Source organism: Frieseomelitta varia, unplaced genomic scaffold (assembly GCF_011392965.1).
Source record: "Frieseomelitta varia isolate USP_RPSP 00005682 unplaced genomic scaffold, Fvar_1.2 scaffold_821, whole genome shotgun sequence".
NCBI classification, from domain to species: Eukaryota; Metazoa; Arthropoda; class Insecta; order Hymenoptera; family Apidae; genus Frieseomelitta; species Frieseomelitta varia.
This window is the reverse complement of record NW_025110614.1, coordinates 80506-97239: the sequence shown is the minus strand read 5'-3', so window position 1 is coordinate 97239 and position 16734 is coordinate 80506. Positions and strand designations below refer to the sequence as shown.

Genomic DNA, 16734 nt, shown 5'->3' with positions numbered 1-16734 from the left:
AAAAAAAAAAAAAAAGAAAAAAAAACAATGAAACGAAAAAGAAAAGATAAAATTCGAACAATTTTGTTAATCATCGTTCGTAGAATTATACGCGCGTATGTATAGAAAGTTGCAAAAATTTCAAGGCCTCGAAAATTTCAATCTTCAGTGATGAATGAGAGAGAAAGAGAGAGAGAGAGAGAAAAAAAGAAAAATAAATAATTAAATGAATACGAAAAATATAGTTATTGTTACGCGTGATCGCGAGATTAATGGCATTACTGATAACATTATTAATGATTACACAGACAAGGAGGATCGATCGAAGATCGATCGCGGAGCGTAACGATTATTCGTGCCGTTAGTCAGCGGCCAGGCACTTGATTAAATGTGTTATACGTCAATATATATCGAGAGAGAGAGCTCGAGCTTGGAACAGTTAGGTATATATAAGTTAGGCGGAACACGTTCCGAACCGGTGCCCGCTGCTTGACTTTTCGCTTTTCGTGTCGTGACAGGTGGTTTCGTCCTCCTGCCGATCGACTTATCAGCCACGCACAAATTGCACCCTCCGTCCGACCGAGCTAATGATATTAATTACCGCGATGTATCTAATCTCTTGTTTCGTAATTTCGTGTACTTTGCTACCGCCGCGATGCCCTTTCTCTTCGACGATCATTTTTGTAATTAAACGTGGCAAAGCGGCGATGACTGATATTACCTTGGTGCTATCGTTGTTTTATCGTTCTAGAAATCTGAGGTAAAATCTTTGTCCGACTATACATGGCAAAATATTAACGTCGTTTCATTGTAATTGGCCTGCAATCTTGCCCTGATAAATCAATACTTTTTAAATATAGTACGACTATGACGAAGTTTCAATGTTTATAATATTATTAATTCAATCAATAAATTATTAATTTTATTAATTAATAAAATCGAATTTAATTATCACGAAATAAGCAATCTTATTTTAATAAATTTGTGCGCTTAAACTGTGGTAAACTGTTACGGTACTTTCCGTAATTGATATAATTTCATTTTTGCACTCTTGCATTTTTGCCGACGTTAAGTTTTCGAGCAAAGTATCACACAGAAGAAGTTAACAACATTCTCGAACGTTTCAATAAACTTTTCAAGGAGCAAAAATGTCTGAATTCTATCGTGTCGTACGTTTCATCTGATAAAACGAAAGAAACTCGTGTCTTTGTGACGAAACAAAATTTTTGATCTGATTAGACGGAGGTTTTACGTTTCTAAAATGTCCTCCCAGGACACTGACGATTTTAGCGAAGCCGCGTGTTTCTTAGAAACATCTGAAGATCGTCCGTGCAAACTAGCGACTCGACGCAAATAATTTTCATAATCTGAGATCGCGCTAGGACGTGCGGTCGTATTTTCTCTGAAACGTAAGAGCACATATCCCGTCGACGTAATCGTTCCCGTAATCTGGCGTTTTCTCATTCCCGTGGTCGTCAATTGAAATGTTACAATATTCAAATTTCCAAACTACTCACGGAGAATGACAAACTACATTAAGGAAATCCGATGGATCTCAATGCGCGATAAGAACGTACTACGCGTAAAATTTCTAACTTTGCAGATACATGATCTTACTTGACATTCATTTCTAAACTAAATTGTACTTTCTTTTCCGTGTATATTTTTCAATACTCTTTAAATTGTGATAAATTATAAAAACAAGCACAAAAATATGCTTTATGTATCGCTCATATCTGTATTTCAATATTAGTAGTACTATTCTTTGCCATGCATATTTTTGACACTGATTCAGAAAATAATTCAAGTGATTTAGATATTTTACATTATTACATTAATAATATATATCAGTCACATAATTATTATTATTATCAGTCTTATAATAATTACAATTCCTTTTGCCATATACAGTTTTCTCTGCTTTTACATTAACGAAAAAAGACACGGAAAGAGAAAAAACAAAAAAAAAAAAAAAATGAAAAAGATTTTCAAACTCTCAAACTAAATAAAATAAAATTTATCTCCGCCTCTTCGAGACGGTTCGTGAAAAGACACGGCGAAAGTCAAGCAGCGTTAAACCGACTCGTCCCATTCCTGCGCTACCGTCTCAATTCTTTTCCATTATGGTGTGATTGCCTGGACTCACCGATCCTCTTGACGTGGACGTCTCGATTGAAGGAGACGCTTTTCTCAGCGGGCTTCCATCCGGAGACGGAAGCCCCGGTCGTATCGGGGTGTAGTAAATCGGTGGTAGGAGGGTTGCAGGCTCCTCCCTCTCTTAAAAAATCCGAGCGCTGAACCTCGAGCATCCTCCCGGCTTTTCGTTCCAAATCGTAAGACACCTAGACGCCGGACACCACCAATCGGTCTCCCCTTTTTTTTTTTATTTTAGCTTTTTCTTAATTTTATTTATCTATTTTCTTTTGGATATTTTTCTTCGTACTTTCTCTTTTCCTCTTACCTCGCAACCCCTCTCACCGAGCACCCAAGTGTGTGCCTTAGCACCCCAGCCTCTAAATGCTTTCTTTCTTTTTTTCTCTCTTTCTATATTCACTATCTCCCCTCTCCTTCCCTCTCAGACCCGATCACCGACCTGTAAGCCAAGCAAAGCTGTGCTCTTAATATACATCTGCGGGATAGATAACCTCGTCGAGTGAGATTTGTGTTCTGTTTTTTTTTTTTTTTCTTTTATATATAGGATAGGTCGCGCGTGATACGTAGTGTGGATCGTTCAGAGTGTGTCTTTCTAGATAATATAAATTGGAATAATATCTTTCTTTTATGGTAACGTGGTTTTCGAAAGAATCGAATTTGAGAAATTGCCGGCAGATCGTGAGGATCATTAAAAGAAACGAAACTTCGATTTACACTCCGTTGCACGCATTTTCAAATTTCTCGCAAAGATCTTACAAGTCTTTGGTACATACTTGATTAGTATTTCTAAAAAATGAGCTTCTATATTTTTAAATATGAGATATCAGTATCTCTTTTTTCTCGTCTAACAAAATAATTTAAATAACCAATAACATCGTTGGATTATAAATGATTATAAAAATACACATATTCAATTTTACTTTTTCTTCATTTACGACTCCCCGCGCAAATATTACTTCAATCAAATTCAAATGCAACGAAAAGTCTCAAAATTAAGTAATTCAACTCTAAATTGCCTCAGTATCACAGTTAACCTCTTGCTCTGGAATGACGTGCCACGCACGTCGAGAATTTTTTGTCCCAAATTGCTATATTTTCTCAGTTTTAAGTATATTTAAACTTAGGCTATATGATAACCTTATTACTTCTCAATAATTTCTATCCAGTGACACCATACCGACGAGTTTGAAAAGAAAGCAACGAAATATTGTATACGGTTCGGTCACTCGTTATGGTCCGCGAACCAATTGCCAGCATAAGTGGTCAGAGCTACCTTCTCGCCATTACGAATCCTTCAACTTTCTCCGAACTCTGACGCTCTCGAAAACCAAATCACGAACAAAAATCGACTCGATTTTTCAACTTATTTCTATACTATATCATGCTACACGTCTTATATACATATATACACTCGCGTGGAAAAGACACACTCTCGTTTTTTCTGTCAAAGTCTCGGAGACGTTTCTCTGTCTTTTTCCTTTTTCTTTTTTTTTTTTTTGGCACTTGCGTCGCGGGAAGCTTGTAAAGCCAGTAGGTGTACACCGGTATACGATTTTACGAATGTCTCTCATAGACGAAGAACGTCTAGTTCACGTGCGCCAGCAGCGTGTGCGTCGGTCTATTTCCAGTCGTCCTTATTGCGGTTAGAGAAATCGCCTCTATCGGTAATTTACAGGGGACTCGTAAGTAAAAGTAGCCAATCTTTTCACCGGTGCTTTGCTCTCGGAGACACACCGACAGACTCTCGCGTGTTTGAAAGAACGACGAACGTACGAACTGTCGAATCGGCGTGGAAGCGATCGATGTCGAGTACCGATAGTAAAGTTCTTGCTTGCTCACCGGCGACAAAGGGGTGCACTGTTGCCTCGAGAGAAAACGATTATCTGGCGTGTGTTTTCTACCTGGATTCGGCGAGTTCCAGCGAGGCACAAGAGAGCTTTTGTTCGGAAATTTTATCGAGTTTTCTCGTCAATGCGATGCCCCGTCAACGAGCTTTCGAAAGATTGTGAATCATCACTTTAACTCCAATCAAACGATGAATTTATTGTTTTTTTTGGGGGGGGGGGAGGGGGAAGTTTTCTTAAAAATTGAGAGATTCTTGAGAAGAATACTTCCGCCAGTATAATTCATTTCTTTAAGACGACACGTCAGTTCAAGAGAATTGTCAATTTTTTGGAAACAAATTGTAAAATCTTTCTCATTCTATCTAATTGCAGAATGACACAATCTGAGAATGTGGTTTCAAGAAAAGTGAAAAATAATTATTGAACAGAATTTTGCATAATTTTGTTAAACAAAGAGGCGATGTAAATCGAAACAATACATCTTTATAAGAATTTCTGTCTGCTATTAGTAGACATTCTGTTCCGATTCAACGAAGCTCTACTATATTTTATTCATAATGAAACATATGTACACGTTTGAAACTATAGATACAAGTAAATAAGATTTTCTTAATTGATCGAAAAGTGCGTCCGTGACAATAAATATGAAAAATATTTGTGTATACATACGGAAATATTGGTAATCCGAATTTAACTTGTATCAATGACATTGTTCCCTTCCTGTTCCGAATCATGCTCAACGTATAATCTTTCTTGTGCCTCGACAACTCCCGCATCCACAACTCATAAATCACAAATTAAAAATAAAATTGAAAGTCTAATATTTTTATCAATATATATTATACGTTAATAAAATCATTAACATACATAATTATTATAACAATATTAATTAAATATTAATAAAATCCTGTTACGAATCGACACTACATAATCTTTTTCTGCGCCTCGATCCATAAATTGCAAATTAAAAATAAAATCATCGTATATTAATATAACAAATATCGAATTAAAAATAAAATAAAACCGACAAGAGCCTAAGTCTATTGTTTCACCGCCGGCTCGTTCGATTTTTCTCGGAACGGCAACAAGCACGACACGGCAAAAGAGATTATTTTTCGAATAAATTCGCTGGCGTTGGCGCACGCGAGTCGACGACGAGGACGCGATCGCGATGAACACGACGCAGTCTGATAATGGTCTCCATTGTCGTCGGGCGATTCGACGAGACACTCGAGATACACGTGCAAACGGTCTATTGACAGTTGCGAGGATGACGATGACGGTGCGCATTAACGACAATGAGTTGATGATCGTGCGATAAGCTACCAACGTATTCTCTCGTTTTACCCCATCTTTCTTTCGCTACGAAGCGTCATGCAAAGCTGTAATCACCGGGGTTCCGGGGCACGACGTTCATTACGAGATTATTTTCTCATGGAGCGAGATCGTGTAAACGGAACGCATCCTTAAGCACGTACTTCGTCGAATCGGTCCAGTTTCCACGGCGTCCTTGAGTATTTTTCAAACACGGGAGAAAGAACGGGGACAACACCGTTCGAGAGAAAGAATTTTGCCAGTTCCTTCGCGAACGACGGGAAGATTTTACACGCCTGTGGTAAGAAACGCGCGTGGAATGTTATTTTTAGTTGACGACTTCCTGACGAAACTATTTTCATGGCTATTACTGCCCCGTTAGTTCGTACAGTTCGCCTGATGGAAACTGAGAGTATGGTTTTGCGTTAAAGTGGAATTTTCTAACGACTGTGTGCTAATTTTTGAACATACGGCTATGTAAATTCAGATGTAATTTGCAGCAAGTCACGAAATTGTTCTCGAGTTGATAAATATTTCATCTGAATAATTAAATTTAAGCGTCTATTGATTAGAGGTTGATTTTTGAAAAACAACAGTAAAATTGATGCAGAGTATGTTTTACCAAACATTAATTATATTTTCATGATAAATTTTGTTAATTGTTTCACCAATTTCATGGCCATTTCTTGGAAATATATTCGTTCTTCTGCATATTATGATTCTTCGAGTTTCTCTTTCAATTTTGTATCTTAAAGTCTAAACTATGAATCTCTGAGTAAGAAATATTTATTATTTCATACATTTGCGTTATATTCTCCGCTATAAGAACAATTTCACGACTCACTGTACGCAGTATTATATTAAAAAATTATATATTTTATAATTAAATATATAATATATAATATATAAATATATATTTATATATTAAAAAGTTTGGTATCGAGCAAAATGACTCGTTCCTAAAAGTCCTACGGATCTTCCTTCTTTAAATCTAACATTCTCAGTTATTTTTCAAAGATCGAGAATCACTGTTCGTTACATAAAATTCCACGAATCTACAGTCGTGTGCTAATTGACCAGCAATCGTGACGCGAAAATATGGCGATGAATATATGAAAACGCTCGTCAATACTGGCTGGCCGTGTCTGACCGTTACTGCGCAATACTACTTAATTTCCTCGAACCGCTACGGTGATTTCACACATCGAGCAATATAATATAAATAAATCGTCACTACAATGACACACACAGTACTTAGAAACTAGAGAATGAAAAAGAAAGGTTCTGAAAACAAATTAACTTTTGTAACTTGTTAACTAGGTTACAACATTAGAACTATCGACGATTCAAATAGAAAACTTGTGTCAAAGAAGTCAGAGTACAACGAATAGAAGAGAAAATTGAGTGGAAAAAATCTAATATTGGATCTTAACAGATTTTAAAAATGAATGAAATCGTTACAACGTAACCCTATTGAACGAGTTGTTCCTAATACTAGAATTATTAGGAATTATAAAACTTGTATCAGAGAAGATAGAGTACAAACTTTCATTTTTCATATTTTATGACGATTTGAAGGAATCGTCCTTATTACAAAAATCGGATACAGAAGAAAGAAAACAGACTACAGGATACTAAGAAAGGAAACAGAGAAAATTGTTGACAAGAGCGATCGACAAATATCTCCAAAAACTTCCTTTTGTAATTAGAAAACCATATGTATCGAAATATCCAGATAAATTGACAGTTTCTCAATTGTGCTCCCAATTTGACCACGATTCGATATCAAAACTCCGTTATCAGTTGTCCCAGAAATCTCGTTATCACTCTCAAGTATAGAATCGACGATTCGCTGTACGAACAACGATCCGGACAAGCAATTCGAGGCAGTAAAGCACGCTGTCGCATCGCATAGTCGATCGATTCCTCGTGGCGGGACGCCACCTTCACTTTCCAAAGAGGAGGCAACGACAACGCGCGGTGGCACGTTGTGGCGATTTCAGATTCAGCCTGCGTTCACGCGTATCCGCGCGGGATCTCGGCCGCCTTTCGAGCTTGCAACGGTGACCTCGTCGGCGCTTCATCTCCCAAGGCCATCTAATCGCGACGCGTTCGTGGCCCGTAGCTCCAAAGGGGTTGGGCCCCCGACGACTTTATTAGGCCTGTTCGCGCAAGAAACGCCGACTCTCGAACGAGACAATTCGCGTGACCGTGATCACTGGATTAAGATACAAACTGTGAGTTGACTCGCCGCCGCCATATTTGGCGAACAGATGCTCGCGAGGGCGGTCCATGAGCGAGGCGACGCTGTCCCGTAAAATTCAGACGTTAACTCGACTTCGTTTTCTTTCTTTTCTCAGGGTCGAACCGCGCTCAAATGGCAAAACGTCAAGAGCACTTCGTCCTCTGTCCTCTTTGTTCCCCTAATCGTTCAAATCCAGAGATTTTTCACTCTTGTTTGCGAGAGAACGCGAAGAGTTGCAAAGAAGCTGAACAAATTTGGAGAGCATCACCTTTGTGAGGAGCAAGTGCTTTCTCGTTTTTCTTTTCTTTTCTTTTCTTTTTTTTTTTCTTTTCTAAAACACCTCGAGAGCGGCTGGCGAACGAAGTTTGCTTTTTCGGGATTTAACTTTTTCTGAGAGGTGACTCGGCGGATGATGTCATGTTCGTATAGAGTGCGATTCTAGCGAGAATGTTTCACGCGTGTTTTTCCCGAGAGGTGAGAATGACGGCTGCTTCGACTTTGGAATTTAGCAGTTGCCTGACGTTGCGAACTTTTATCTCGTGATTATAATTAAAATCTAACTCTTCTTGTTATCGTGTACATACGTAATGAAGCTTACTTTTTGCATCGTATAGTTAATGTACTGTTTGATGAAAAGAAAAATGAATCTATTATATCGATGTAATATTAATTATATAAAAGAAATATAACTTATATAATTTTTTTCTAAATTATATAAATTTGCCAATATACCGCGTTTGAGTAGCATAAAAACTGAGATGGAGTCCGCGAGACAGATCTTTCTTCGCATTTTTAATTTTCTTTCGCGATAAAGAAGTTATGGATATTTAAGTTTTACTACGCACGATACTTCACCAAAGAAACCCATTGTAGCTGGCAATCTCGTTCGTGAATTTTCTAAAGAAAAAAAAAAAAAAAAAGGAAAACTCGCGCGATCAGCGACAACGAATCAAAATTATGGATATTTAATTTTTATTACGCATGATACTTCGTCAAAGGGAACTCTAAAAAGAAACGGAAAGAAAAAAAGGAGAATCAAAGGCGAGAAACCTTCGGAACTGGCTAGGTGTCTGGTAATCAAGAAAGCCGACAATAAAAGACACGTTACCAGAATGTACGATATGATTCTCTTCTAGCGTTCTCCGGCCCGCCACCTCGCCGCAATAAACAGTCACGTGTCTCTCGTAAATATTTAGCACCTTCCCCCGGCTGTTTTATTGTTCCCCCCGCCGCGTGGCGGACCGTCCATTCAATGATTCAATGATAAAATCAAAGGTTCGCGCGCCCGAAGCGAGGTCCGCGCGTTGCAGCCGCGCGTTGACCGGTTCTTTAATATCGTCGGGCGAGAAATGACGAGCAACGTTTCACGAAGAGAATTCCTCGCTATGTCGCGCGGATGATTCGTTGCCACGCGGAAGATGAAGGCTGCGGAGAATCCAACGAATAGCTATCACACGCCGAGTGGCAAACTTTGGAGACTGTGAAAGAAATATAACTTATATAATTTTTTTCTAAATTATATAAATTTGCCAGCATACCGCGTTTGAGTAGCATAAAAACTGAGATGGAGTCCGCGAGACAGATCTTTCTTCGCATTTTTAATTTTCTTTCGCGATAAAGAAGTTATGGATATTTAATTTTTACTACGCACGATACTTCACCAGAGAAATCCATTGTAGCTGGCGTAAAAATCATTTGGAATTTCGCGACCGAACGTGTCGTAACCAAGCATATATGTGTATACACACGTACATATATAAATCATTTGTCGGATTCGAGAGTACATTTTATGAAACATTGATCTTGGACTTATCGTGGTGAAAGGTTTTGGCCGTAACATCGATGTGTGTTTGTGAGAGAGGAAGAAATTAAAAATCATTGACGTGAAAAGTACAAGAGTGATGTTACATTTGTAATGTAAATGATTTTAATGTAAATAAGTGTTACTAGAAATTTTATATATTATCGTATCTCAATGTGAGCAAATTATCTTCAATGTCGGGGGAGTAGGTCTCACACTTTTTATTAATACATCGAAACAACGTTCTCTATTAAAAATGTCAGATTTGGATATTGTTCAGTTGACTGATCAAAATCTGATTTCAATGCCTAATAATATTCTCTATACATCAAAGAGAAAGTAAACAAATTCTTTGTACGTCAATGAAATGGAAAGAAATTTTGAAAAAGAAAAAAAAAAGGAAAGAAAATAGAAACAAACAGTAAAAGCAAAAGAGAAAAGAGTGAAAAAGCCGGTGAATCGATCCATCCTAAATCCATCTAGCACAAGAGATTCCACGCTCAATAGCTAGCTCGTATCCCGGCGCATGTTCTACTGGCACACTTGCCAGCGTGCCAAGGTCGTAGGGGGTTCGTGCCCCGAATATCACGATCCACGGCCGTGCCTCTGCTTTTTCTGCTGCGCGTCGCGTCGCGTGCAACCCGAACGAAAAGAGGAAGAGGCGAGCCAGAGTGGACGACGAGATTATTCGGCCTCGGTGGGAAAGAAAGAAAGAGAGAAACAAGAGAAAACGCGCCGGCCGGCGGTCGATTCGCGCGTCAAGACGAGGCGCGATCTTCATTCTGCGAGGCTGGCCCCAAGCGGACAGGCGAAACAAAAGAGCGAGCAGGGAAGAAGAGAGGAAGAAGGATCGAGCTATCTCACACGTACGTGCACGCGTGTTTAATAGTGAAACAATCAGTCCGTGTGGTTTTTAATACTCGTGCTCACTACGTGTATATTTAAATATAGATTCGATCGTATTACGTTCAACCATAGAGATTGAGATAGAGGAATCCTTGGACGAAAAGATAAGCGTGGTTGATAAATATGTATGTTTCAACATCGTGACTTGAAAGATACATGCTCGTATTTTACAAAACTGAATCGAATGCACTGCCACAACAATATTAATTAACTATTCGTGATTTGTGATCGTTAACTGTCAGATTTTCAATCGTAGAACTAACTCTTTATAATCAGAATTTCGTTTATTTTATATTTAGGAGCAGAAGGTTTGAAATTGATAATAGAGATAATATAGAATTAACTCTTTGTAACCAGAATTTCATTTAGTTTATATTTAGGAAGAGAAGGTTATCGATAAACTGTAACCATTTGCTTATACAACGTTCTGATTTTTCCATACGTAATTTTCAAATGTCAGGTGAATTCAAGAACAATGCTTCGTTACGTACAAATAAAAATCGTTTGCCTGCAACATATGATAATTCCTAATGATAATTCCTGAACTAGAAGACACTATACTAAACGACGTGTGTAATACTTACAAATAACTAAAAAAAAATGCTAAACGCGTACTACGTAACATTAGAATTACATACCAACAACTAAAACATAAAATTTCCAGTTTAGAGACGTTGTAGACGAAGTAGAAGAGACAGAAAATTTTCACGACACAATACGCTGTATTTGACGAAGAATCACTCGAGTCTCCAAAAATACACTGCTTCGTACTTAACGAAAATATTCGCGCCAATGTTAATGTTATTAATAAAAATATTACAGATAAATAAATATTTGTGCTAATTAAATTTTAGCAAATATATTCGCGCCAGTGTTGATGCTATTAATAAAAATATTGCAAATAAAATAAACGTATATTCACACTAATTAAATTCCAAAACAAAAATATTCAAATGGTCATATGGACCATTTTGGTAGTATCTAAGCCAATGTTGATGTTATTAATAAAAATATTACAAATAAACAAATATTCACACGAATTAAATTCCGAAACAAAAGTATTCAAATGGTCAATATGGACCATTTTGGTAGTTGTGGCGTTAACGCGCGCGTATTTTCCAGTGTCAGTCGAAAATCGCGATCGGTGGATTGAATGGTTCGTAAGGGTTGCTGGAAGGCTCGCAGTTGCGGCGTCTATTTCTGGATTTTAATGAGGGAACGCGTCGAGAAGGGCCGCGGCGAAACAGGACGAGACACCTCGAGGCCCTCGTAATTGTGTCAAACTCCGCGTGGCCTTTTATTGTGACATCCGCTTCTTCTTCTTCCCCGCGCAAATTTTTTAAGCACCCTCCGCTCGGCCACGCTCTCCCAGGTCGCAATCTCTCTCCCGCGCTCTGTTTATTGGCGGTGCTTCTCGGAACCCTATCGTTCGCCTGGCACGTTAGTCCCGATATTTCTTTCACCCTTTCACGTTTCGTTTCGCAGGGAGTTACGTCGGATCGTTTCCGATTCGAATGCAGTAAATTTCAGACACTTCACACGCGCGATACATTTTTTTTCTTTTTTTTTCTTTTTGATACTTTATCTTTCCTTCGAAACGTCAGGTTTGAACAGGCGGACGTTTTCATGCAGATGGTTCGTGTCTGGAATTTAGATTTGGAACCTCGAGAGAGTAAACTGATAATATGCGAGTATACGTAGATTTAAATACTATACTTTGGGTATTTAACTAGATATTTAATGTTACGACTTGATATATTTAAGCAATAGCCGTTTGATTCGTTTTACATTAATGTTTGAATTTGATTGAAACGATGATATCATTTTTGCAGTGATTATGTTTCGAGAATAATCTCCAAGGAAATCTTCTTCTAGATTGAACCAGTCTTTAATTTTTGAACGATCGTTCTGCTCCAATATTTTTGGATTTCTACAAACTATACACTAATTCCTCAATCTCAGGCTATAGATTTTTAAGAAAGAGTTCTGTCTAACTAATTTTTAAATCGACTGATCTAAAATCAGTGAAACCACGTCGCGATAGAAATTGATCAGAAATAATTCTTTCCAAAGGGAGAAAAAAAGAAAACTCTGTCATCACGCCTCAAACTACCACTTTCCATCGATCACTCGTAAATCCCGTGAAACTTGTAAAATTTCAAATCATCGGCTATTATTTATACACGGTGCATAATTTCTAACTCGCTCAAGTTTGGCGAGCACGTCGACGCGAGAAAACGAAAACGACTTGGGTGAAAATGGTGCGTAGCAATGGAACGAGCAAAACCCGGTGAACGGTAGATAGATCCATCCAGTCATCTTCATCGAGGCTAGGCTAGGCGCGTCTCTGTGATTAAAGTGTCCGTTAACGCGAGTTAATTGATCTTTCAGTTAATGCGATAGTGCCCTCCCCATTGCATTTCTGGTTTCCCTATCGACGAGATCCCCCCCACCCTCTCCTCACGGGCGAGAGTAAATCGCACGCGTCCCCGTCCCGCAATCTGCTCGCGCGTCCGCTGAAAGTCGTTTCCCTTTCGATTAGCGTCTCGCCTTCCCGCTCGTTTGATGAACACGGATCAAACGAGCCGTCCATCCGAGCCTCGACGTTCTTTCACGATCGGGATAATTACGGTGATCTCGTTGCGAAGGTGAGTCGAGTCGAGTCGAGTCGAGTCGAGTCCAGTCGAGTCCAGTCGAGTCCAGTCGAGTTGAGTCGAGTTGAGTCGAATCGAGTCGAGTCGAGTTCGTTTCGATATGAATGACACGAAAGACTGCGATTTGCGTGAAGCTTCCTTCAATTTTTTTTTTTTTTTTTTTCGCTCTTCGAGGGACGGAAACGTTCGTTAATGATTCGTTGACGTTCGGTTATGTGTAACTCTGTTGGTTAATCTCGAATCGGAGATTGACGCAGTTTTGGCTAATTTTTTTGAACTGTATTGTATATTCAATCTCGGAACTTTGGCACAGTTCTCGTTAAACTTTCGAGATACGATAGAACTTTGCTACAATTTTTTGCTAAATTTCGACTGTATTGTCTAAGTAGAAAATTGACCGAATCGAATTTATAATTTTTGAAAGAATTCACTAATTTTTCACAAAATGTATAAAAACTTGTGTACTCTATTGTATTACAAAGTTTTTCTGTTTTTCTATTTTAATGTATTTGATAAGAAATCTTATACTTTAATTCGATAGTTGTCTCTGAAATTATTTTGGAACCTTGATTACGGTTTCGATGAAATTTCAATTGTGTTACTCAATTTTGAATTGCAGTAGGAACTTGATTATCATCTGAATGTTGCATTATTTCTACGTTAGATTTTTCTTATGTCGCAGCTAACTATCTGAAATTTCAGTTGAGGAAAAATTGTTCTCCTGTTATTTGGAAATTTTATTATTCAACTGCATTTGTCTATTTATTCGTTACAATTTCATTCCTTTTCCTATTCAAATTCGATTTTTATTCGTTCGTATATTTCCGTACTCTCAAACGTCATGCGAATAAAACTGATTCCGTGTAAAAATGAGCGCGACAATTGAACAGCATATTTATCCGATTATTCATTGAAATTTCCAAAACTTTCCATCAAAGCTGTTCCAACAAAATAGAAAACAAGAATACCACGTAATTAAAAATTAGCCCAAACTGCTTCGAAATCATCTACAATCCATCAAGAACTAACAGATACCAAGAGCAAATATTTCCTCGACAGCTTCAACGACGTGTTTCACACGATCCACAATAAATTTGCACAAGCGTGTCAATTCCTCGCACGAGGATTCATCGTCCAAATTCCCAAGGCTGTTCGACAGCAGCGAACACGCGACGTCTCGTAGATACGTCAGACTTTTTACGTAACACCTATCGACGTAGCAAACACACTCGAGGTAGCTTCGAACCGACACTTTGTAACTGCGACGTTTCCTTCCCTCGAAGCGACGAAAAGAGAAAAAAAAAAAAGAAAAAAAATAAGAAGAAAGTATCATTGGTGAAAGACGAGCCTCTTCCGCGTTACGTGAGTTTCACACGAGGTAGTCACGATCTCTCGAGGCTCGCGTCAGAAGAGACTCGTCAACGACACGTACGTCTCGTCCCCGAGAGACTGATGGCCGCCCAGGGCACAAAAGTCTGTCGAACTTCAGAATTTCAATTTACCTTCACTGGCACGGTAGCATTCCGATCGGGTAATGCCTCTGGTATACTGTTTAAGGGTATCCCCCTTTTCGCGCAGCGAAACGATTCGTACCCGCGAGCCAAACGGACACTGCGGACGAGGAGGACGAGCAAAAGAGGAGGAGGAGGAGGAGGAGGAGGAGGAGGAGGAGGAGGAGAGAAAACCGGAGCTCTCGAGCGGTTCAGCTGGAACAAAACACTCTCACGTAGAGCAACTGTCACTGCCACCGGGGCAGCCGGGTGTCTCGTCCCGTGGGACCGGCGAGACGAACACCTTGCGCCCGATCCTGATCCGATGCGACGTCGCGATGACGATTATCATCGATCATCGATCGATTCCTTTCTCCGCTCGATACTCTCTCTCTCTCTCTCTCTCTCTCTCTCTCTTCCCCTCTCTTTCTCTTTCTCGTCTTATCGTCTTTAAATACTATCGTTCACCGACACTCGATCGCGATTCACAGCTCCTCTGTTCGTCACTTGTCTCCGAGTACTTCGTAGTCACTCCGTAATCACACCACAGCAACGTAGATCTCTCGTTTCTCAACTTTTCGAAAAAGTCATTCACAACTGAAAGAAACTTTTTCTTTTCTTTTCTTTTTTTTCTTTTTTTTCTTTCAAATGAAATTAAGGTATCGGTATCGATCTGACCAGATCGTTCGTTCGTTCGTTCGTTCGTTGTCCCGTTCGTGTGTCGTTTCACGTGTCACCGTGGCTTTCGACGACGATACGTTCTTACGCACGGAACTTACTACCGGTTGGTTAGTTAGGTAATCCCGGAGAGCTGAACGCGCTGGTTTCGTTTGGCTACCACTCCGGCCACGCACCGTTCTCCGCCGAGCGTCGAAGAACTAATAAAAGCTGGGACCCGGGTTGAAACTGCGTAGGCCGCTTACTACTCCTTCCACCGCGGCGTCGTCCTATCCCACCGGACCGGGCCCCGCGAGACAGAGACAGGCAGCAGGGAAGGCACCAACCGACCGACGCATGGACAGACGAACACGCCACGGACGTACAGACGGACGGACGGACGGACGGACGAACGTACCTGACTGCAAGAAGCAACAGACATACGCGGACTTTAACAGGTATACACACGTCGCGGTGCAACCTGGTAGGGTACCCAGTCGGCGCTGATGCTGCTATTACTGCTCGCTGGCTCCTGGCTCTGCACGTTTGTTGCTCGGCTGCCTGCCGCTGCCTGGTGAACGTCACTCGGTCAAGGTCCCCCACCAAAAACCTGCACAACACCGACCGACGGTGATCTTCACGATCCTTGGCACGGTCTGCGCGAGCTCTGTGCGTGTGACTGTTGCCGATTCGATTCGGTCCATGGACAACGCTATACTTGGCGCGAACCGCGCGTTCGCGAGGGTGGCAGCGGGTAGGCTCGCCTCCCGGACTCGATTCACCGAGAGTTGCAGCCGGATGAGCTGGCGAGTTGGCGGGTGAAGGTGAATCGAAGCTGCGCGGAGGATGACTCGATCCACCGGTGGCTCTGATGCGAGAGCGGCCGATTATAGAGCGCGTTAAGGCATCGCGATTGAGACATCGCGGTAGGCGACTCGACTGGAAGCGGCGAGGAGTCGGCGAGTGGACGCGGAATGTGATTTAGAAAGTAGGATTTTTCGTTGCGGAAGATTCGATGGGAATAATATTCAAATGTAGATACACGTCTGTGTGAGTGCATACAGTTTTTCGTAGATTTCAAAGGAGGATTTTTGTTGAGGCTGTTGTAAAAGACAATGTAGAAAATCGATGGAATAATATTTAAATGTAGATACACGTCTGTGTGAATATATAGGGTTTTTTCGTAGATTTTGAAGAGGATTTTTGATGGAGTTGTGTTATGGAAAATAATGTAGAAAATTGATAAAATAATATTTAAATGTAAATACACTATTCTTCTGTATAATAAATTCTTGAATTATATTAACTAATAAACGTCCAATACGTTTGTTATAAAATGATGTATCGAATTTTCATAAAATGACAAATTGCTTCATCACAAGATTTCCTTTAAGACCTCTTTTTAATACTAATGGGCATTATATCATTCGTACATATTACTAATAAATTATTTGATAAATTATTGTAAATTTTAATTATCGATAAATTATTTTTATACAAAATTTACTATTACTTGTGAAATAAAATACCACGCAAGTCCATCTCCAATTATTAATTTCCATCTAGAGCCGAATAATGTTGGAAAATAACTTGATATCGCAGGACGTTCCCCCATAAGCAACTAGTTTTTGTCACTATTACGAGCTAAACGCCTAATAGAAGCGCTGACGAAAGTATTAGCTTATAAGCT

At 39.7% G+C, this 16734-nt stretch overlaps 1 protein-coding gene across 4 annotated transcripts in view; it reads right to left on the bottom strand.

The window, feature by feature from the left end:
- LOC122536303 overlaps window positions 1-15663 on the bottom strand; it is a 179207-nt gene extending 163544 nt beyond the window's left edge. Inside the window, exons 1-3 of one of the 4 annotated variants that reach the window (XM_043668556.1) lie at window positions 14400-15559; window positions 2441-2572; window positions 2126-2351 (exon numbers count right to left, since the gene is read on the bottom strand). In XM_043668556.1, coding sequence (XP_043524491.1) covers window positions 2126-2288 — 163 coding nt within the window. In that variant the 5' untranslated portion in view covers window positions 2289-2351; window positions 2441-2572; window positions 14400-15559. Of the gene's footprint in view, window positions 1-2125; window positions 2573-14399 lie in introns of all 4 variants that reach the window. The other 3 variants (XM_043668557.1, XM_043668558.1, XM_043668555.1) reach the window with 3 other exon arrangements.
- Window positions 15664-16734: the final 1071 nt, after the last annotated feature.